The 23,047-nt window shown below is 44.8% G+C and overlaps 1 protein-coding gene across 1 annotated transcript in view; it reads right to left on the bottom strand.

The window, feature by feature from the left end:
- Kdm7a (lysine demethylase 7A) overlaps window positions 1–21,755 on the bottom strand; it is a 63,110-nt gene extending 41,355 nt beyond the window's left edge. The window contains exon 1 of the mRNA XM_027391512.2: window positions 21,434–21,755. Within this exon, the coding sequence (XP_027247313.1) occupies window positions 21,434–21,630 (197 nt within the window). The 5' untranslated portion in view covers window positions 21,631–21,755. The remainder of the gene's footprint in view (window positions 1–21,433) is intronic.
- Between the last annotated feature and the right edge of the window lie 1,292 nt (window positions 21,756–23,047).

Here is a 23,047-nt window from a genome sequence, read left to right as displayed (position 1 = left end):
AATATACACCAGATTACCTAACTATATGCAAATGGATAATCTATTTATAAATCTGTCAACAATGAAATTAATTACAGTATATTCTCATAATAGAATTCCATACAGAAATGAATATTCAATGAAGAACTACAGTCCTACACAAAGAACAAATAAATTCTACAAATCAAGGGCTGGAGAGATAGCTCAGCAGTTTATATGAGAGTGTGTTGCTCTTACAGAGGACCCCAATTTGGCTCACAGCACCCATGTTAGACAGGTCACAAGTCCCTTAATTCCAACTCCAGAGACTCTAATGTCCTTTTCCAGCCTCTATGGGCAGTGTACTCAACATGCACAAACCCCCCCCACACACACACATAATTAATTTTTTGGTAATTCTACAAATTAACCCATTAAGTTTAAAAAGAGAAAAACAAAGAAAAAAGACACAGCCAGGTATCATGGCACACACCTATTATCCCAGCACTGACAAGGATCACCCACTTACGGTCAACTTAGGCTATGTAGTGAGACTGTTTTAAGAAAAAAAAAAAATTAAGATATAAAAGAAGAGCCTCAGCCAGGTGTTGGTGGCACATGCCTTTAATCCCAGCACTCAGGAGGCAGGGGCAGGTGGATCTCTGTGAGCTCAAGGCCATCCTTGTCTCCAGAGCGAGTGCCAGGATAGGCTCCAAAGCTACACAGAGAAACCCTGTCTAAAAAAAAAAAAAAAAAAAGAGCCTCTTGGGCACAGTGGCACACACCTTTAATTACAGTACTCAGGAGACAGAGACAAGCGGATCTCTGAGTTTGAGGCCAGCCTGGTGTACAGAACCAATTCCAGGACAGCCAAAGCTACACAAAGAAATCCTGTCCTGGAGGGAGGGAGGAATGGCAGAAGCTGAAGGGACTGCTCTGCAGTTAAGAGCATTGCTCTTGGAGAGGATGCAGGTTCAGTTCCCAGCACCCACATGGTGACTCACTACCATCTGTAACTCCAGGTCCAATGTCCTCTTCTAACCTCTATGGACAGCTGGCATGTGTGTGGTATACATACATAAATGTAGATAAATCATAAAGCTGAAAAGTTCAAGTGTGAGAGTACAGCATATTCCCAACACTTCATTCAGAGACAGAGGCAGGAGGACTGCCCAAAGTTCCAGACTAGCCTGGGTCTCTACAGTGAGTTCCATATCATCCACTCTCTTTCTAAGACAGAGAGACCTTGTCTTACACACACACACATAACACACACACACACGCGCGCGTGCGCACAGAGTCAGATGAGGTTAGTTAAACCTGAGTAGCTCAAATGGGATATATAAAAGATGATTGTAAATAAATGAGGTTATATGAGAGCTATCTCTGTAGGCAATGCAAGAGCTCAAAACCAGACTACCTGAATTTTGAAAATTAGGTTCATTAGGTATAATAGGTTCTCTCCCCCGCTCACACCCCCCCCCCCGCGAGTTTCTTCTGTGTTGTCATGACAGGGTTTCTCTGTACTGTAACTGCAAGTGTCTCTCCTGCCCACCAGTTTCCAAATAACCACTCAGAGGCTTATATTACAATATATACAAATATTTGGCAGATGGCTCAGGCTTTTACTAACTAGTTCTTACAAACTTAAACTGACCCATTTCTATTCATGTGTGTATCGCCACAAGGCCCATGGTTTACTACCTCACACCTTGCTTCTCCAGTGGCTGCTGGCATCTCCCAGATTCCCCAGATCTCCCTGTATCTTTGCTTCGATTTCCCACCTGGCTCTATTCTGCCTGGCTACTGGCCACATCTGCTTCTTTATTAACCAATGGCAATAAAACATATTCACAGTACACAGAAAGGCACCCATATCACTGTATAAGAACCGTGACTGTCCTGGAACTCTCTTTGTAGATGAGGCTGACCTCAAACTTACAGAGATCTGCCTGCCTCAGTCTCACAGGTACTGGGATTAAAGGTGTACGCCACCGCAGCCATTTATGTAGCAGATTCTCTACTCCCAACAAAACAGAAACTTACACCCATTGAAACCCACCTAGCACTTCTAGAAAGACATGGATTGTCTTGTCTGTCCTTGCCCTAACTTGATTATCACATTTCTTCTCCTTAAAAAATGATGGTAATATCAAAACAATTAACTAATATGCCCTGGAAAACCTAAACTGGCTCATATCAACTCATCTACAAACAATAAAGTACATAATGGTGAGTCCCACAATACTCAGGGGAAGAGGAGGCAGGGGTATTACAATTAATTAAAGACATTTAGGGCAAAACTTGACTATTCTCAAAAACAGGGTTCCTCTCTCCAGCTTCTAATTCTCACCACCCCTGGCCTCTATCTGCTTTACTAAAATGCCAGTGAGCCAAGTGTGGTGATGCACATCCCCAACACAGCTGGAGGGAGGGTCAGGGGTTCAAGAGCATCCTTGATACACAGTGAGTTCAAGGCCAACCTGGGTTACATGAGACTCTGTCTCAAAAAAGTACAAAATAACATAATACATATTAAAACATAAAATATAACACCAGTGATGTCTTCTACTTTTGGCTAATTACCATCAACTAGCAGAAGACACCTAAACTGACTTAGAAACTTCAATCTTAGCAAATTTGGTAACCCAGAAATAGTCAATTTGGGTGTTGGAGAGACAGCCAGTGTTAAAAGCATTTGCTGCTCTTGAGGACCCAGGTTTGGCCCCCAGCACCCATATGGAGGCTTACAACTATCTGTAAGTCCTGTCCTAGGGAATCCGACACCCTTTTCTTCTGTGGGCACCCACAAATGTACATAGTACACTTTTATACATGCAAGCAAAATGAATACACCTAAAATAAATAAAAGTATCTTTAAAATAGTAAATTTGGTAAGTGAATAAATCTGAAAAGGCACATTTAAATAAATCATACAAAATATAATTTTAGAATTAAAATTTAATGTTTTACAACCAACACACTCTTCTATCAAGCCTATCCACTGCTCACTCAAAGAACCCTACAATCTCTCTAAGAAATAGTAAGAGAAAGACAGCAGGACTCATGAGACAGATGCACAACTCTGGAAGCAAAGTCTTAAGGTTGTTTGTTAATCTGGCACAAAACCTTCAGTTTCTTCTTTATTTCTCTTTTTAAACTTCCCTTTCCTTAAAAAGCTGTCAGTTTTCCTAACAGCAGAAAACTCACTAATACTAGACCATTGTGTGTGTGTGGGGGGGGGAGCTTGTGGGTGACCATATGACCTTTGCTGAATCGTTTCCATCAACGAACAATCTCACTGCCATTTGGTGAGTGGAGTGGTGACAACTTTGGCACTTTCTATTGTCTTATCTTCTGAAACTGTTGCTTATTTGGCTTTGGGAGGTTGGGAGAGTAGGCAATGGACACTTGATGCAAACAGAATTGAATTAATGACTAACTAAGATTCACCAGGATCTGCCAAACATTTTCCTCCTCTTAGATAATGCACCCATTTATATTCTCTACTCTTGGAGCTATAACAATGGGAGGCCAAATTCTTTTAAGAGCCTATTACACATACAGTAGATTCCATTAGATTGTACTCTTTTTCAAATCAACTTCCCACTTGTCACCAAGGACCTTGCTCTATCTCATCTTTAAAACCCAGAGCAAACTCTTCCTCCTGGGTGGAACGTCACATAAGCATCCACAGAACACCCTTCCACATTATACTCATACACATTTCTATTTCCTGGGTTCAGTTCCCTAGCACTGTCCTCAGTACTGTGTCTACAATGATCCCAGTTAGCATTTGTTATTAACTAGTCACAGATTCTACCCCAAAGCCAAAGCTGTAATAGTTTTTAAAACTTCACTTACTCGATTTGATACTAAAGGCAATAATTTGTATAAAAACAAGGATCCTTCTATAAAAGTTTTTGTCTTTCTTCAGGTGATAGAGGTTGTGGTAGAGAAATTTATAGTTTTAATGTTTAGTTCAATACAAGTTTTCACCTGGATATTCAAAGTTCAACAGCTCTAGGGCTGAAGAGATGGCCCAATTCCCAGCATCTACACCCGATGGCTCACACCACACGTGATTTCTAGTTCCAATGGATCCAATGCCCTTTGGCCCTGTGAAGGCTACTCCTGGTTGTCAAATTAACTACATCTAGAATTAACTAAAATCCAAGTGGCCATGTATACCCATGAGGGATTTTCTTTTCTTAAATAATTTGAAGTGAGAAGATCACTTTTAACCCAGATCTTTTGAGATGGGAAGATCCAACTTTAATCTGGGCCACACCTTCTGCTGGCAGCTTTTATAAGGGACATGGAAAAAGGAAGCTTGCTCTGACTGCTTGATCTCACTCTCACTGGCCAAGTCCATTCTTTCACTGGCATTAGAGCCTACTTCTTTGGGATTCTAGCATATACGAAAGACCAGCTGAAACATACAGCCTTGTGGACTGATCAACTACTGGATTCTTGGACATTCAATTAATTAGATAACCTCTGTTGGATTAGCTGGACCACAACTTGTAAACCATTCTAATAAATCCCCTTTGGGTGGATGGGTGGACAGATGGACAGGCAGGCATACAGATAGATAGATGGGTAAAATGAATGGATGGACTGATTTCATTCATTCATTCATTCATTCATTCATTCATTCATTCATTCATTCAAATATAGCCCCTGAATGCACACACGAAGGCACGCAAATCACACAGGCACATGCTTATACACAATAAATAAAAATAGGTAAATGCATCCTTTTTAAAGTTCCCCAGCTCACCTAAAGCACGTAACTATCTAATTTCTTGACTTTGGCGTTTAACACAATCAGAACTGAGTTACCCTGTGCCCCTAATGCCCCCACACTACTATCAACAGAAGAAAAGAAACAGCCTTTATGGTGAATTAACTCCACATCACAGAAGATTGTTTATAGCTTTACTTATTTCCTTTCATGTTTCAATTCTGGAATCAGGTTAGGTCTTAGAACAGTTACGGGCACACTGCAAACTAAATTCCCCTTTTTCACTATTTCTCAGAATCTGAAACACTCCCCCTCCCTTTAATAGCTGGGTTCCTGTTTCCAAGTGTCCCACAGCTTCCCAACCAGCTGCAAACATCTTCACTAAAGAGGTGAAAAACAAAAGACAATAGAAGAGGAAACACAAAGAAAATGGGAGAAAAAAGAACCTGTGGGGGTAAAAAATAAAATAAATGATTTTTGATATAAGATGCTCTCCTGAAAGCTGACAATATTGCCCTTACTCTGCTTTACCAAGTAGCCTCTACGCATGTAGTCACAGTGAATGAGAGGACAGGTAAGTCACTAACAGAGACATAAATAGAAGAATTTCTTACATTTTGGTATTACAGTGAAAGATGTGTAGAAAGAAATTTTTATTTATTAATTTATTTATTATGTATACAGTGTTCTGCCTGCACACCAGAAGAGAGCACCAGATCTCATTACAGATGGCTGTGAGCCACCATGTGGTTGCTGGGAATTGAACTCAGGACCTCTGCTAGAGCAAGCAGTGCTCTTAACCTCTGAGCCGATCTCTCCAGCCTGAAAGAAATGTTTTGTAGAGCAGTTTGGTGGTGTAATTTGCCACCTGCCCTCCGCCATCTTCTGTCTAGCCCCACATACACACACCTCCTGTAATAACAGAAAGTAAAACAGCAACAGAGCCTGAAGATTGAAAAACCTTATTTATAGTTGAGTCCACCACATTATGCCTCTTCCATGCTGCTGACCATGTATTTTAGTATGCTTTGGTTTTTAATTTTTGGTTTTATGTGACTGAAGATATCTAGGATTGTAAGCAGCTGTCTACAAGTTTAACGGCATCGTCTTTTTAATATCATTTATTTTACATGTGTGGGCCTTTTGTCTGCATGGGGGCATTGGATTCCCTAGGACTGGAGTTACAGACAGTTGTGAACAGTAGGAACCAAACTCAAGTCCTCTGGAAGCGCAGTAAGTGCTCTTAACTGCTGAGACATCTCTCTAGCTCCTAATCTTTATTTTTTCCTGTGTGTGGTATGGGTGCCTGGAGACTAGAATAGGGTGTCAAATCACCTGGAGCTGGAATGATTGTAACCACCTTGAGTCCTCTGCAAAAATAGCAAGTGCTCTTAACCTCTGAGCTCCTGAATCATGTGTTTTTGACTAAAGGTTTCTTTGTAATCATTAGCAAGGAAAAAAAATGTAAAAGTTTGTATAAATCTAGAAAATAAATGAAATGCTTGGTGACTACAGTTCCTTGTGAAATTCAAGATTTAGGGAATTAACATTCAGAAAACAAAACTAAACTGTTTCTAACCCCTGTGACACTCACACAGTGACTCTCAATGCCCACAACCCCTTAGAATCCCCTATGAATCTTTTCCAATTACCACTAGGCAGCCTTTCCAAAGAAGGAAGAAGTTCAATAGGAGACATGAGATATCCCAGAAAAGCAACAAAATCTGCGTCCCACACCTGTGTGTGTGTGGAAGGATGTGCAATAAACAGCTCTGAAACATCTAGGAAAGGAAACTAAATGGATGTAGAACGGAGGAGAGAATGACTTTTCACTATACAGTCTTCTACAACTGCAATTTGCATTGTGCACTATTTATTTAAAAAGGGGGAAGGGGGAGATAATTCTGTAAAGTGCTTAACATGCAAGCAAGAGGACAGTCCACCCTAGAACCCACATTTATAGAAAAAGCTAGACACCACGGCAGACAGTATAATTCCAGTGCTGAGGGGCCGACACAGCAACCCTGGGGTTCACTGACCAGCCAGTCTAGTTGAACTGGGAATGGTTGGTAAGGATATTCAACATCAATATCAGGCACACGCCCACATGAATGTGCGCTCGCGTATAGACAGACAGACAGACAGACAGACAGACAGACAGACAGACACACACACACACACACACACACACACACACACACACGAGCAAACATGTAACACACACACATACGCAAAACCACATTCCTAAGCCCCACCTTCAATCTACAGGGAAAAGTTAATTGGTAAGCCAATAATCTTTATTCTTAACAAGTTCCCCAGGTAATTCTTTTACAGCCAGCTTGGCAGGGAATGGCACGGAGGGAATATTAATCTAAAACCCTACCAGAGTGGATAGTATGTCAATTCACAACCAATTTCTATGGAAACTGTAACTGTAATTAGATTTTAGGCTCCATACTGCTAATATTTCATATATAATTCAGCATTCCCTACTCAGATCTATCTACACAGGTCCCACAGCCAATCCCTACAAAATATCTGCTGACTGACGTAAAGCAGGAACATTAAATAGATTAGGAGGTGCCTAATCCTATCCTAGATCATGTTTAAATATACATTGGGCTGGTTGTGGTAGTACACACCTTTAGCCATAAAGCACAGGTAGTGGTGGCCACATCTTTAATCCCAGCACTCAGGAGACAGAGGCAGACAGATCTCTGTGAGTTCAGGCCACCCTGAGTTATGTGAAATTGATCCAGTCTGAAAGAGAAACAGCTCACACAAAGGTGACCTCAGCACTTGGGATCCCACGCCTTTAATCCCAGCAACACTAGAGAGGACTATAAGGCGGGAGGAGACAGGAGCTCAGTGCAGTCTGAGGTTTGGTGGAGACAGTCTGGAGATACAGTCTGAGGACAGGATCGCCCCTTTGGTCTGAGCATTGGTAGAGGTGAGAACTCTCTAGTGGCTGGCCGCTATGCTTCTCTCATCTTCAGTTTTAACCCCAATATCTGCCTCTGAATTTTCATTACCAAGAACAATTAGAATTCATGCTACCCTGACTTGTCCTGCAACTATCAAGACAATTCTATTTAAAACATGCAAGTCAAGGCAAGATATAATGTATATAACACTAAGGAGAACTTTTTTACTTAATTATATATTGGCGCCACTCAAAAGATAAACTGTCATTATAGGCTCCAGTCCACTGGGTAATTGTTAATTTCCACTAGAAGATCAAATGACCCATAACTGGTATACGGCAGCTGTGACAGTTACTCTTCGTTGTCAACTTGACACTTGTCAAATCACCCAGGAAACATGCAACTGGACATGTCTGAAGGCATTTCTAGGGAGAACTAGCAAAGAGAGAAAAGCCCACTTTCAAAGAGGGTGGCACCTTCGAGCAGGTGGTCCCAATATAAAGAGGGCCAAGGAAAACGCAGTTACATCAGCTTGTCTTCACTTTTTCCTAAGCAAGTACCTATCACTACCACTGTCATCAGACTCTAGCTTCCTTGGTCTTCCAAAGTACTCTGACACTCAACTTTCCAGGGAACTTGCAGGCCTCCAGCCCCACACTGTGACTGCAGAGACATCCAGCTTGGTGAACTGAGTAACTCGGGTTCTCTGTGCCTCCAGCAAACAGTTATTGCTGGACTCCCCAGCCCCTACTGTGTTAACCAATCAAATAAGTCCCCTTTAAGACCATATTTACATTCTACCGTTCTGGTTCCTCTAGGGAACCCTGCCTAATACGGTACAGCAAGATCATAAAAAACAACCATGGTAGGCCATTGAGATGGCTTAATAGGTAAAGTGCTTGTTTCACAAGCCTGGTAACTCAAGTCTGATCCCCAGAACCCATGTGTAAAAAGCTAGACTTTAGTAGCATGCATCTGTAATTCCAGCACTACTACACTGAGATGAGAGGTAGGAAAAGGAGAGAAGCTCGAGCCTCAACAAGATGGAAGGTGAGAACCAAATCTCAAAAACTGTCCTCTACCCTCTTCACACATGCTGCTGGTATGTGGGCTCTTGCTCATTTTCTCTCCCCGCCACCACCCCCACCCACATAAACAAAAATATTTTTAAATAACCACATAAGCAAAAGTATGCAAAGCTATCTCAGTACTCAATGGTGGAAATCATAATTATTCCATGACCTTAGAAATGCCTGTGTGTGTGGTGCTGCTGTGACTCAGGTTCCTCTGAGTCTGGAGGCTGCCTCTGCCTCACATGTGAGATGGGCAGGATCTCTTTTCTCAAATAAAATGACTGAACTTAAAAAAAAATGTTCACATTGTTGCTATTTAGAGTGATGAACAACAATAGAATGGATGCACCTTCCATCTACTAAGAGTTAAAACCCTGCACTTGTAAGTGTGCCTTCTCTAGAGGACTGACTTTGTCTGGGGTCCTTGGTAAGCAGCATCAGGTTCCCAGCAGTGATTCATCCCTTTGTTACTCCATTTACAACCAATCTGACTTCACTTCCATGAACATCGCTTTGTTTGTTGGTTTTGTTTTTCCCCTTTGCTGTACTATCCTCTGTGAGTTTCTGTTTTTCTCCATTATCCAATTTAGCAGTCTCCCATTTGTGTTTCTTACCGGGAGGCAAAGAGGCAACATGTTGACACACTTGCTACCCATGTGAACTGAAGAACAGATGTGTGTCTCCTGCTTATGCAATCACGCAGAAGTGCACACTGGAGAGATGGTGGTCAAGTCTGAAGCCTGTACTCACAGTCAATCTATCTATTACTGTGACTTCAATTTGACTCCTAGGGGACCAACATTATTTAACTGAACCATCCAACAGAAACTTGCACATATCAAATGATTGCACAGGGAAGACTGTCTGGGTTTCTGTCCTGGCTTCCTTCAACAAACTGTGATGTAGAAGCATAAGCCTTTAAATAGACCCTTTCCCCCCTAACCTGCTTGGGTCATAGTGCTTCGTCCCAACAATAGTAACCCTAAACTAGAACAGGTTTTTGTATTCGTTTCTTGTTCTTTGTTTTGAGACAGGGTCAAACTGATCACAAGTTGGCCTCAAACACACTATGTAGCAAAGGATGGCCTTGAATCTCTAATAACCCTGTCTATACCATCAAAGTGCCAAGATTATAGATATGTACCACCACTCCTGGCTTACGTGGCACAGAAAATTCAAATGCTAGACAAACACTCTAGCACCAGAGTTACATCTCCAGTCCCTAAAATTCGATTCTTTTAGTAAGATAGCACAAACAATAACCAAATAAGAAAGTCCCATTTAAAACCTCCTTGAGCACACAAAGACACACACACACACACACACACACACACACACACACACACACCATAGAGATACAGAAACACACATATATACATTTAAAAAATAAGTCTTTTTTTTAAGAAAAATTTAGGCCAAGTTAATACCCAAGTTCACATAGAAAACTAAATCTGTAAGGAACAGTCAAAAAAAAAAAAAAAAAAAAAAAAAAAAACATTGAAGACACAGAACCAACAAGACAAGTCTGGCCTTATCAGATTTAAAAATATGGTATCAAAAACCCCTACAATTTAAACAGTGTGTGCTGCTGGTCCAGAAACAGAGACTCTAGTGGAATAGAATGTATAGAAACAGAATCAACCATACATGGAATTTTCAGTCATGTATATTGTATGGCAAGGATTTGGGTACCTCAAACCACTGGAGTCAATATGACTTTCTAAGAAAGATGTATTTATTTGTGTATCATTCATTCATTCATTCATTCATTCATTCATTCATTCATGGGTTTTGTGAGCCCCTCCCTTCCTCTGCCCCCCCCCCCGTGTGTGTGTGTGTGTGTGTGTGTGTGTGTGTGTGTGTGTGTGTGCGCGCGCGCGCGCGCGCGCGCGCGCCAGCCAATCACATGCATGCCTGGTGTCCACAGAAGCCAGAAGAGGGCATCAGATCTCCTGGAATTACAGGCAGTTGTTAAGGTGCCACAGTGGGTGCTGGGAACTAAACCCTGGTCCTCTGCAAGTGCTCTCACTGAGCCATCTATCTCTCCAGCCCCAATAAAGATTTCTTAAAGCTTTGTTTTCATTACTTTTAATTATTATTTGTAGGTGTGTGCATATGGATTCAGGTGCCTGTGAAGGCCAGAGGTGTTAGAATTCCGAAATTATGATGGTTGTGAGCTGCTTGACATGGGTGCTTGGGACAGATTTTGGGTCCTCTGGAGCACAAGTGCTCTTAAAAGCTGAGCCATCTCTCTCTAGCCTCCTAATATGGAGTTTTTAATAACAATGCCAGAACATATATAGAAAAAATAAATTAAAAAATAAATTAAAGTATTTATACTATTGATACCAATGCTGCTTGGGACACAGACTTTTTTATTAAAAAAGAAAAGAAAGAAAGAAAGAAAGAAAGAAAGAAAGAAAGAAAGAAAGAAAGAAAGAAAGGAAGGAAGGAAGACCAAATGGCTGGGCATCTTTGATCCCAGCACTCAGGAAGCAGAGGCAGGCAGATCTCTGTGAGTTTTGAGGCCAGTCTGTTATACAGAGTAAGTTCCAGGATAGCTAGGACTGTTTTACAGAGAAACCCTGTCTCAAATGGGAGGGAGGGGAGGGAGGGAGGGAGAGAGGGAGGGAGGGAGAGGGGAAAAGAAAAGAAAATCTGACTACTTAAAAACTAGAACTATAGGGCTGGAGAGATGGCTCAGTGGTTAAGAGCACTGCTTGTTCTTCCAAAGGTCCTGAGTTCAATTTCCAGCAACCACATGGTGGCTCACAACCATCTGTAATGATCTGGTGTCCTCTTCTGGCCTGCAGGAAACATGCAGACAGAACACTGTACATATAATAAATAAATAAATCTTTTTTAAAAAAAAATAAAACTATATTGCTGGGCGTTGGTGGCACTCGCCTTTAGTCCCAGAACTCAGGAGGCAGAAGCAGGCAGATCTCTGTGAGTTCAAGGCCAGCCTGGTCTACAGAGCAAGTTCCAGGACAGCCTCCAAAGCCACAGAGAAACCCTGTCTTGAAAAACCAAGGAGAGAAAGAAAGAAAGAAAGAAAGAAAGAAAGAAAGAAAGAAAGAAAGAAAGAAAGAAAGGAACTATACAAGGGTTAGAAAAGCACAAGTAAAGGTTCTATTTAACCTTGGATAGAAAAAGGATAATAACTCAACTCCAGAACTGATTAAAAGATTGATAAATGTAACTATATAACAAACCAACAGACAACTGAACACAACTGCTACAAAGAGCTAATATCCCTAATATACCAAGAGATCTTAAAAGCAGGCAGAAGCCAGGCACGGAGGCACATGCCTGTAGTAGTCAGGATGATCTCAGTTCAAAGTCACTCTAGGCTAAATAGAGTTTCAAGTTAGTCTGGGCTACATAGTGATGCTGGTGAGAATCTAAGCTGACCCAATTACTAGGAAGAAATGTAATAGTACTAATAAAACAATGTATGCATTATTGCCTTGGTTGGTAGTAACAGTACTGGGGACTGAACTCGGGACCCTCCTCGTTCCTTTTAATTTTTTTGTTTGTTTTGAGAAAGGATCTGACTCAATTGCCCAGATTGGTCTTTAATTTGCCATCCTTCTACTTCTGCCTCCCAACTAGCTGGGATTATAGCTGTGACCCCATTTACCATTACTGACAATATAACTAAAGAAATGTCCCCAACAATATGAAAATACATATATACACAAGGTTGTTCACTGCAGTAGTGTTAGTAGCTACAAAACACTGCAAACAACTTAAATGCCCACATACAACAGAAAAGTGGAGTAAGACCCAAAGGATCCACATAGAAGATCCTCTTCAAACTAAACATGCAAAGTTGCACAGCAAAGTAAAACTAAAAAGGCAAAGAACAAACAAGCATGCATAGTATGGTATGTGTAAGATGCTGATTCCAAGTATGGAAAAAATAAAATAAAATAGGGCTGTTGAGGTGACTCATGTGTCAAGGCTTGCCTCTAAAGCCTGACCACCTGAGTTCAATTCCTGGAGTTCAATTCCTGGAACCAATTCCACAAGTCATCAGACCTCTACAGGCAAGTACTGTACAACACATGCATGCTCACACACATGCACATACACACAAAATAAATACAAATGTAATCTGAGTTTAAAAGGGACACACACTTGCACGCGCACACACACACACCCAGGCTGGAAAAGTTGCTCACTGGGAGACAATGGGTTTTGAATTTGTGAAGCCCTGGGTTCAATCCTCAGCACATCCATGCATGCATGCAAGAAAGCACATCACATGCAGAAACGATAAACGATAAACCAGAGTTAGTGATACAGCTCAGTTAACAGAATGCTTGCCTAGCATGCACAAAGCCCTGGGTTCATCACCTAAACCAGGTGTGGTGCAGGGGGAGACAGAAAGATCACAAGTTCAAGGCCCCCTTCAGCTACATTGCAATTTTGAGGCCAAACTTGGACACATGAAACCTTGTCTTTTAAAAAAAAAGAAAGAAAGAAAGAAAGAAAGAAAGAAAGAAAGAAAGAAAGAAAGAAAGAAAGAAAATGGGGTTGGATTTGTGGCTCATTGGTGATAGCACTTGATAATCTTACAGAACACGAGTTCAGTTCCCAACACCCACATATTAGCTCACAACTGTCTGTTAACTCCAGTTCAGGGTAGGAGGGACCACAATGTTTCTTCTGGCCTCCAAGGGACCAAGCATGAACATACACACATGTAAGTGAAACACTCATATATTTATATCATACACATAAAATGCAAGAAAAAAAAAAGAATCCTTTCAAACAAATTTTAAAATCCTAGGGTTTTGGCGTGGTGGCAGGCACACATTGGGGGAGGAGGGAGCTCGCACTATGTAGCCTTGGCTGGCACTGAACTCAGAGATCCACCTGCCTCAACTTCCCAAGTGATCAGAGATGAATCTCCATGAATTCAAACCAGCCTGGACTACACAGTGAGACCCTGTCTCAAAGGAAAACATAAGGCAAAGTGACTTCTTACAAACGGTGGATAGGGAAGGCTTAGAAAGGCAAAGAAATGAGAGTTGTAGGAGGGATAAGAGATAGTAATATTTCTGAGTTTATCTCTCATACAACTACTAAATGCTTTACATGCCTAAACATAAAATAAAAACAATGCTATACAATTTTTTTTTCTTGCCCACACAAATTATTTGTCTGAGTGTGTTGGAACCCCTGAAAAAGGAGTTACAGACAGTTGTGAGCTGCCATGTGGGTGCTGGGAATTGAACCCAGGTCCTCTGGAAGGACAGTCAGTGCTCTTGTGTGTGTGTATGTGTGTGTGTGTGTGTGTGTGTGTGTGTGTGTGTGTGTGTGTATGTTTAAATTTTACTTATTTATTATGTATACAACATTCTGCTTCCATGAATATCTGCACACCAGAAGAGGGCACCAGATCTCATAACGGATGGTTGTGAGCCACCATGTGGTTGCTGGGAATTAAACTCAGGACCTCTGGAGGAGCAGTCGGTGCTCTTAACCACTGAGCCATCTTTCCAGCCACTATACAATATTCTTTTACTACATGTCGTAAAGCTAAAGGAAACTATATAAAAAAAAAATGTAATCCAGCAAATTTGTCTCTCACAAGGGACTCCGTTATACACACACTAAGACTCAACAAATAAGAATGTCAGAGATAAGACAGGTGTGGTGGCTTACATCTTTATTTCCAAAACTCGGATCTTGGTAAACTCGAGGCCACCCTGGCCTACAAAGTGAGTTCCAGGACAGCCTGGGCTGTGACACAGAAAAACCCTGTCTTAAAAAACCAAAGGAGGGCCGGGCGTTGGTGGCGCACGCCTTTAATCCCAGCACTCAGGAGGCAGAGGCAGGCAGATCTCTGTGAGTTCGAGGACAGCCTGGTCTCCAGATCGAGTGCCAGGATAGGCTCCAAAGATACGCAGAGAAACCCTGTCTCTCGAAAAAACAAAACAAAACAAAAAACCAAAGGAGGGCTGGAGAGTTGGCTCAGTGGTTAAGAGCACTCACTGCTTGTTCTTCCAAAGGTCCTGAGTTCAATTCCCAGCAACTCACAACCATCTGTAATGAGATCTGGTGCCCTCTTGCCCTCTTCTGGCCTGCAGGCAACATGCAGACAGAACACTGTACACATTAAATCTTTAAAAAAAAAATAAACAAAGGGAAATAAAAAGTCACAGATAAGAGCTGAATTTCCCACTATTGAACAAAAAAAAAAAAATCAAGAGTGGGAAAGGAGGAAAACTAAAAGGAGCCCTGTGCTGTGAGTCTACAAGGTACCACTATGAAAACTTGTGGTTTGTATTGTATGTAGACAGGAAGGTCTAGAGATAGCAGCGCACACATGTGGATGACAACTGTATTTCCTGGTACGGTCCACCGAGAAAGTCTAGACATAATGCCAAGTTTACAGCCAAACAGGCCTTGATTTCTAACCACTATTCTCTATAAAAAAGGGACCAACCAGGGTGCTAGGCATGGTGGCACTCACCTTTACTCCCAGCATGGGGAGGCAAAGGCAGGCTATCTTGAATCACCAAAATGGGGGAGGGTGTAAGGGCTCACGCGGGGAAAAGTCATAAATTAGCATGAATCAAAATCACACCATATTGCATAGGTGGGCTACCTTTAATAGAAAAGTCAATGATGACGACAATGATGAATACCACATGGTGCCTATCAAGAGCAAAAGCTCTAATAGCCAGCACCATAGAGCAGCACCCACCACGCTGTGCAAATGATTGGAGTTTCTGTGCCTGTAACTACCAAAGCTCTTGTCGGCAGACTCCTTTACACCTGCTCTACTCTATCTCAAATCCTGCACCTCACTTCAAAAAGAAAAGAGGCAATAAACTCAATTAAATCCCTAGAACACCGAAGACAAAAGAATAAACAAACAGAAATCAGCCCTACACTAATAGTGAAATTAAACTCAAAAGGTTTAATGAGAAAACTATCTCCTCCATGATTAAACTGTCCTGCCAGGCAAAGAGCTGCCCCAGCACTCAGGAGGCTGAGGCAGGAAAATCATGACAAGCACAGCAAGACCTTGCCCACCCCCACCCCCAAAGAAGTAGAAACAAAAATCAGAAAGTAGCCAAAAGGCTCAAATCTAGCTTTTGTCTTCTTATGGGGAGATACAAGCTTGTATCTCCATTAAAGATAGTGCCTACAAAACAATCTTTCAAAGTAATTCCAACCTCTATGGGGTCGGGGGTGCTAGGGAGTAGGAGTCCAGACAAATTCTAGCATGAGTTTGGTATTTGGTGATAGGATTACAGGTGTAAGTCACCAACCACATTCATCCCCAACCCCTAAGTTTCTTTTTGGTTTTGTTGTGTTTTTGTTTTTTCTTTTGAGACAGTGTCTCATTATGTAGCCTAGGCTGACCTTCAACTCAGAGATCCACCTACCTCTGCCAATTCCTATTTAAATAAATAAAATGCTAAATAGTATAATAAATTCATTTACTAAAAAAAGAAATTCATTTATAACAAGGATGAAAGCAGAGTTAAATGAGGAAAGCTTTCAATATTTTATTAATATTCTATCCCCAAGCATTTACAATTTTAACATATTTCACTTAGGAATCCTTTATATTTATTTTATTTTTGTTTGTGCATGTGTGTCTTCGTGAGAGTGTGTAGGGGTGCCCAGGAGCCAGAAGAAGGCATCCAATCCCTTGGACCTAGAGTTAATAGACAGCTGTGAGCCAACCAACACAGCTGCTGGGAACCAAACATGTGTCTCTTGTAAGGGCAAGCATTCTTAACCACTGGAGCCATCTCTCCTGCCCCCAAGCATAATCTTTTCTTAGAAGAATCAAGAAAGTAAGATGTCTACAGGCAAGTCCCTTGGGAACATCTATTCTAGCTGCAGCAGAGACAAACCAAGACCCTGTTCCTAGGCTAGCCACAGCCACAGAGAAGACATAGGATCACTACTGGCGCAGAGTTGTGTGAGATCAGATACTACTTCACCTTGTTACTGTACAATCTTGGAAAGGTTATTTAACTCTCTATCCTCTGGATTCCTATGTTGTAAAATGGGGATTAATAATAACACTTATCCAAGGTGTGAGAATGAGGTGTGTTAATTAAGGGCCCAATGTAACCAAACAGTGCCTAGGAATGATTAAAACATTCAGTAAGTGTTCTGGTGGGCTCTGTATAACATGAGAACTGACCATTCAACTATATTACCCAACAAAATTCTTGTATCCCCATGTACAAAATTCTCCATTCGACATCAAGGGAAAAAATAAGGTAAGACATATAAAAGCTGGGTCTTGTGGTACAAGACTTTATTCCTAGCTACTCAGGAGACTAAGGCAGGAAGATCACAAGTTCGAGGTTTGTCTGGGCTACAGAGTAAGTTCAAGGCTAGCCTGGACAACTTAGTGAGACTCTGTCTCAAAAAGTAAAGATGGCTGGAGATACAGGCCCGCCTCAAATGGGCAAGGTCTTAGGTTCCATCCCTAGAGTCAGTCAGTCAGTCAGTCACTCTCTCTCTCTCTCTCTCTCTCTCTCTCTCTCTCTCTCTCTCTCTCTCACACACACACACACACACAACCATTGATAAATTACAACAACTGACTCAAACATTTAAAGCACCTGCTCCCTAGATTATTGCCTTAGTAGTCTCCCTGGCTTCACGTTCACCTCCTGCAGCCTATTCTCAAGTACCAGCAGAGTGATTTTCCTCCAGAGCTAGAAATCAAATAAATGCAGGGTCTTCAGATATGCTTGGCCATCTACACACTGAGACCAAGGCCAAAAATGATCCTTATAAAACATGTCAACTCCTTGACACCTCAACCCAAAGCAAACCATCTGCTTAAAAGTAAAATCCAAGCTGGGTGATGGTGGAGCACACCTTTAATCCCAGCACTCGGGAGGCAGAGGCAGGCAGATCTCTTCGAGTTCAAGGCCAGCCTGGTCTACAAAGCAAGTTCAAGGACAGCCAAGGCTGTTACACAGAGAAACCCTGTCTTGAACCTGCCCCCAATGGGGGGTGGGGGTGGGGTAGCTGAGTGGAGACAGATTTTTAGAATGGGATTTTTTTAAGATGAAGTAAAAGAGAAGGTTAACATGAGAAAGCATGTGTGTATATTCATATTTACCCTCAGATAGAGAAGAAATTTTAAGTCCTCCAATTCTCTGATGGCATTCTTTTCGATACCCTGGTGCAGTGCTGGGAGCTGCTGTGGTATCTGGCTGGACTGGAACTTGCTATGTAGACCAGTTGGCCTACAAGTCACAGAGCTCTGCCTGTCTGTGCCTTCCAGGTCCTGAGATTAAAAGCAGTATTATGCCCATGGAGCATGCATATACATATACATACATACATACATACATACATACATACATATATATGTTGTGTGTGTGTGTGTATGTATGAATTTATGTATGTCAGTCACTTATATATAAACTGCCAAAGTTGTTTGTTCAACAAAGAAAATAACACTTTATATGGTCAAAGACACAGGAATTAAAATAGGCACTGCTAAGAACAAACTGAGTAACATTTCAGAAGACAACCTGGCAAAGACATGTCAAACCAAAAACAACCGCACCTTCTAACCACCAATTTTTTTCAAGGAATTTCTTGCTGAATACCTGGCATGAGCCAGGTTAAATCATATTTTTTTTAAATCAGACCTAAAACATTAAATACTAGCTATCCATTAACGATATGGGCTTTCATATTATTTATATTTCTCTGTACTTTTTTAATTTGTGTAGTACATTACTCTAAATCTAAAGAATATGTCATTACAAAGACAAGTGTTTAACTCTAACAGTAGTTTTTCATGGGATAATGTCAAAGCCAAGCAGTGGCACTGTCTCACGTCACCAGGACTGGAGGAAGAACTCTATCTTTAAGTTGGAAAGAAACTCCCTAGGAAAATCCTGCCTCTCCGCTCACTCACCCCAGGGTATCTATTATATATTACAACCTATTGGTTAAGCGTCCATCCCTTGCTTGGGCTGGCTAAGGGATGGCATTTCCTAATCACCAAGGATGTACCAAAGCTCAACAGTGTCAACCTGAGAGGAAGCTGTTCTAATTGCTCTGCCGCCACCTGCATCAAGGACGGCCCTTTTTTCTTTGTCAGAAGAAATTGAAACAACTTTTGAGGTTCCCAGACAATAGATATGCCTGGTAAAGGTTCCTGCCATGCAGGCCTGATAAATCTGAGTTCCACCCCTAGAAAACATACATCATAATACACAATAATAACAAGCTTTATAATATATAAAATTAAAAAGAAATCATCCATGTAAAGACTGTTTATCTTCCCTCCTCTAGAGATGGATCATTTTGAAAATCTGAGGGTCCTTGAGGAACCAATTCTCATGTAAGTAATGTTTAGTAACTAATACATAAGTAACTGTGTTTTAAAATGACTCATTAGAATAAGTATCAATCACAGGAAAGGCATATAGATTCTAAATTGTTAATATACAAAAATCATACTTAATATAAAGATACCACTTTTCCGGGCAGGGCAGTATGACTCACTTTTCTAACTTGGAACCACTTTAACATCTGAAAGATTAGTGGTCAGAAAGACCTTGAGCTAACCTGAGTCACCTCCACAGATGAAATCACAGGTATTTGTGACAAATTGAGGATACTTGCCCTCTTTACTGCCTCTTCAACTTCTGTTTGCAGAACAGTACTTAAATGTGTGACAAAATGTCCAGGAAAACACCTGAGGTTTATCAAGCTCTAGAATTAAGACCAAAAACTACAGCTGGGCATGGTGGCACATGCCTTTGGTCCCGGCACTTGAGAGGCAAAAGCAGGTTGATCTCTGAGTTCCAGAACTGGTCTATGAAGCTTCCAGAATAGCCAGGTCTATACAGAGACTCCCTGTCTCAAACACAAACAAAAAAAGGGGGAGTGGGGATGTATGAGAGCACAAGCATGAGCACCCGAGTTTGACTCCCCAAGGCACGTGCTACAATAAAATTAGCTTTAAAAACTTCAAATCTATAATTCATTAACCTATCAGATTTGTGAATTATACAATGGGCATATTTGCATCGAACAGTTCCCTGCAAACTTCAACTTTCCAACACTGCAACTGATTCTTGTTTTATTCTTTCTTAGAATTTAATGTTGGATAATCTTTTCTGGGTGGCTGGAATGGTGTAGAAGCAGAGAATGTAGGCACAGAATCAAAGGTCTAGTACCCAGAAATTTCACCTTTCCGTGCCATGAGAATCCAGGAAAACATTTGCGAAGTGACATTACAATCCCCTCCACCCTTTGTCAAGACCACTCAAGTTCGCTTTACACAGAGTGAGTACATTACCTTTCTTTTAAAGTGACCTTGCCGTGCGTGTGCTGTTTGTTGGTGGGGACAACTCACTTTAAAACTCGGTAAATTTAACTGTACTTGGAATTGAAGTCAAACACTACCCATGGAGAGTGGTCACCCCTGAAAACCACCCTGCAACACCCAATGGTTTTCTCTGCCCGGACCGGTAGAGGGAGACTGAGACGTCTGGCCTGGTGGTGCAATGTTTCTGTAAAACTGGGGAGAGAGGGGGAGCGGGGACTGTATTTAAATGCCCTGCTGTCAATCAAAGGGTACTTCCTACCACCGCCGTCACCGACTCGGCTGCAGCTCCCCAGCGGGCTCTCGTCGGCATCCACCCTCCAACGGTGCCCGGGAGACCTGCCTCGCCTAAAGGGGACCGCGGGCCGGGCCCCGACACCCAAATAAGGACTTTGGGAGCCCAGCCCCAACTAGTTTCTTTGTTTAAATGCCTGCGGATCCCTCCCACGCCGGAGTCAAGAGGCTGTGGCGCCGCCCTTTATTAGCCTCACACTTTGATTACAAAACACACGAGTCGGCGGCCTGGCTGCGGAGGCGGCCCGGGCTCTCCCAAACGTCAAACCCGCGGCGCTGCGAAGGCGGCGGCGGCGGCGGCGGCGACGTCCGCGGACAACGTCCGCCCCGCACCGCCCCGAAGTTAGCCGGCCCCGGCGCCCCTGCCACCGCCGCGCGCCGCGGACCGTCCCGGTGTCGCCGCGGACCGCCGCACTCCGCGTAAAGTTGAGCGCGGCGGCGACGGGCGACGCCGGGAGGGTGGGGTGCGACGTGCCGCGACCCCCGGCCCGACCCCGGCCCCGGCCCCCGCCCGGGCCGCCCGCAGAGCGGTGTGTTGCGGGGCCCCGCAGCATCGCGATGCCGCCGCGGGTGGCCTCATTCTGTTGCGTCTGTTTACTCTCCCGCCGCCGCCGCCGCGCGGTCCGCCGCCCGAGCAAGTTTGATAAAAGAGACTTGAGGGAAGGGCGCGAACGGGACCCGCGGACGGGGGCGAACGCGCGGCGACGGACCGAGCGATCCGAAGCGCAGCTGGGCCGCCCGGAAAGGCGGAGCAGGCGCGGCGGGGTGGCGCGAGGGGAGCGCGGACCGGGCCCGCAGCCCGGCGTCCCACGGCCCCGGCGCGCCCGCCCGCCCGCCCGCCGGCGTCCCCGTCGCCCGGCGGCCCCTGCCAACTTCTTCCGCCGAGCCCCTTTGGTTCCCGTCTCTTTGCGACTCTTGCGCCCCGCACCGGCTCCGCGGCGCAGCCTGCCGGCAGGCGGGGACCCCGCTCTCGCCTCCGCCCGGCCCGGCTCGGCTCGGGGCTCGGTGCCGGGGTTCGGGCCGTGGGGCGTCGGGCGCGGCGGCCGAGCCCGCGGGTGGCGGTGGTGGCGGCGCTGAGGGGTTTACTTACCTGCCGTGGAACCAGTCCTTGCAGACGTCGCACTCGATCATGAAGCGGTTCACGTCGTACGGCTGCCGGCACACGCAGTACACGGGCGGGGGCGGAGGGGCAGCCGAGGCCCGGCCCGGAGCCGACACCGACACGGCTGCCGCGGCGGCTCCAGCTGCTGCTGCTCCCGCGGCCACCGCCGCCGCCGCTCCGGCCATCTTTAAAAAACACACACACGCACGCACGCTCGCACGCTCGCTCGCTCGTCGATCGTCGCTCGCTGACTGGAGCGAGCGCAGCCGCCAGCCAGCGCCGCCTCCTGCAGCAGCCGGAGCAGCAGCCCCGGCGGCGGCGGCGGCGGTGGCTGCTGCGGCGGCGGCAGCGGCGGCGGCGGCGGCGGTGTCGGCGCCTCCGTGCGCGCGCGTGCGCGAGCGAGGTCGCGGCGCGGGGGCGGGGCGGGGCGGGGCCGACGCGAGCACGCGCGTGAGGCCCCTGCCGGCCGGCCGACTGCTTCCGGCGCTCGCGCACGTTCTCGGCCGCGGCGCGCGCTCCCGGCTCCTTCCGCGCGGCGCGGCGACCGTGGGGGGGCTGAAGGGCCGGGAGGGGCGGGGCGCCGCGAGCACGCGCGCGGCGGCGGGAGCGCGTGTGCAGCGGGTTTCGGAGTCCAAGCCGGGGCCGGGGCCGGGGCCGCTGACGGGGGGAGAAGCCGGGAGGCACCGAGCTCCTGCCGGGAGAAGAAGGGGTTGGACGGGGCCGACGCGGCCCTTCTGTTCCGTTCCGAGGCACGAAAGCCAGGAAGTTGGAGCCCTCCGGGCTCGGCTCGCCCAGCCACCCGCCCCCCTGCCCGCCTCGCCGAGGATGCCACCCCCGAGCTGCGTGGGCCCCGGGCGGCGTGACGCGGCCGGGGAAGGGAGGGTACGATGAGCGCCCCGGGAGACAGGCGCTCCCAAACTTCCGAGAGCGGCGCGCGGGGGCCGGGACAGCGACCTGGAGCGAGCGGGCGGGCGAGCGGGCGGCGGGCGAGCGGGCGAGCGCGGTCTCCGGGAGGATTCCGTTAGTATCCGTCGCCAGGGGGAGGCACGGGCGGTGAAGAACCGGCGCTTGTTTAGAAATAACGAGGCTCGGCTGTGACCGCTCAGCGCCCCTGCTGATGGGGAGGGTGGGGGAGAGAACTGGAACCGCCTTTTCCCTGGGAAGAGATGCTACCAAAAAATAAAAATAAAAAAAGGATCCTTCAAGCGGTCTCCGTCGGCGCACCCCACACTTTGTTTTTTTGTTTGTTTGTTTGTTTGTTTTGTTTTTTAGTGAAAGATGAAGCCAAATCAGATGTCAGGTGATAAACCGAAGGATAAAAGCACCTAACACAAATGGCGAATAGAGGGAAATGAACGGTAGAAAGAACGTTGGCATTATCGAATCGAGTGTTGGAAGCTGAATTTCTGTCAGCATTGAAGAGCCACGAAAAGCCAAGAAAGCTCCCTAGGTAACTTTTGCTTGGGAAGACGGGCAGGTGAGTCAACTCACTGTCCCCAAGCCGTAGATAAATCTCCCTGGTCTGTACTAGCTTTTTTTTTTTTTTTTTTGAGGAAAACGAGTAACTTGCCACAGTCTCAGAATTGTTGGAACTAAACTTCA

The sequence above is a fragment of the Cricetulus griseus genome (assembly GCF_003668045.3).
Source record: "Cricetulus griseus strain 17A/GY chromosome 1 unlocalized genomic scaffold, alternate assembly CriGri-PICRH-1.0 chr1_0, whole genome shotgun sequence".
Lineage (NCBI taxonomy): Eukaryota > Metazoa > Chordata > Mammalia > Rodentia > Cricetidae > Cricetulus > Cricetulus griseus.
Note: the sequence above shows the minus strand (reverse complement) of the source record. Positions and strands in the feature narration are given on the sequence as shown.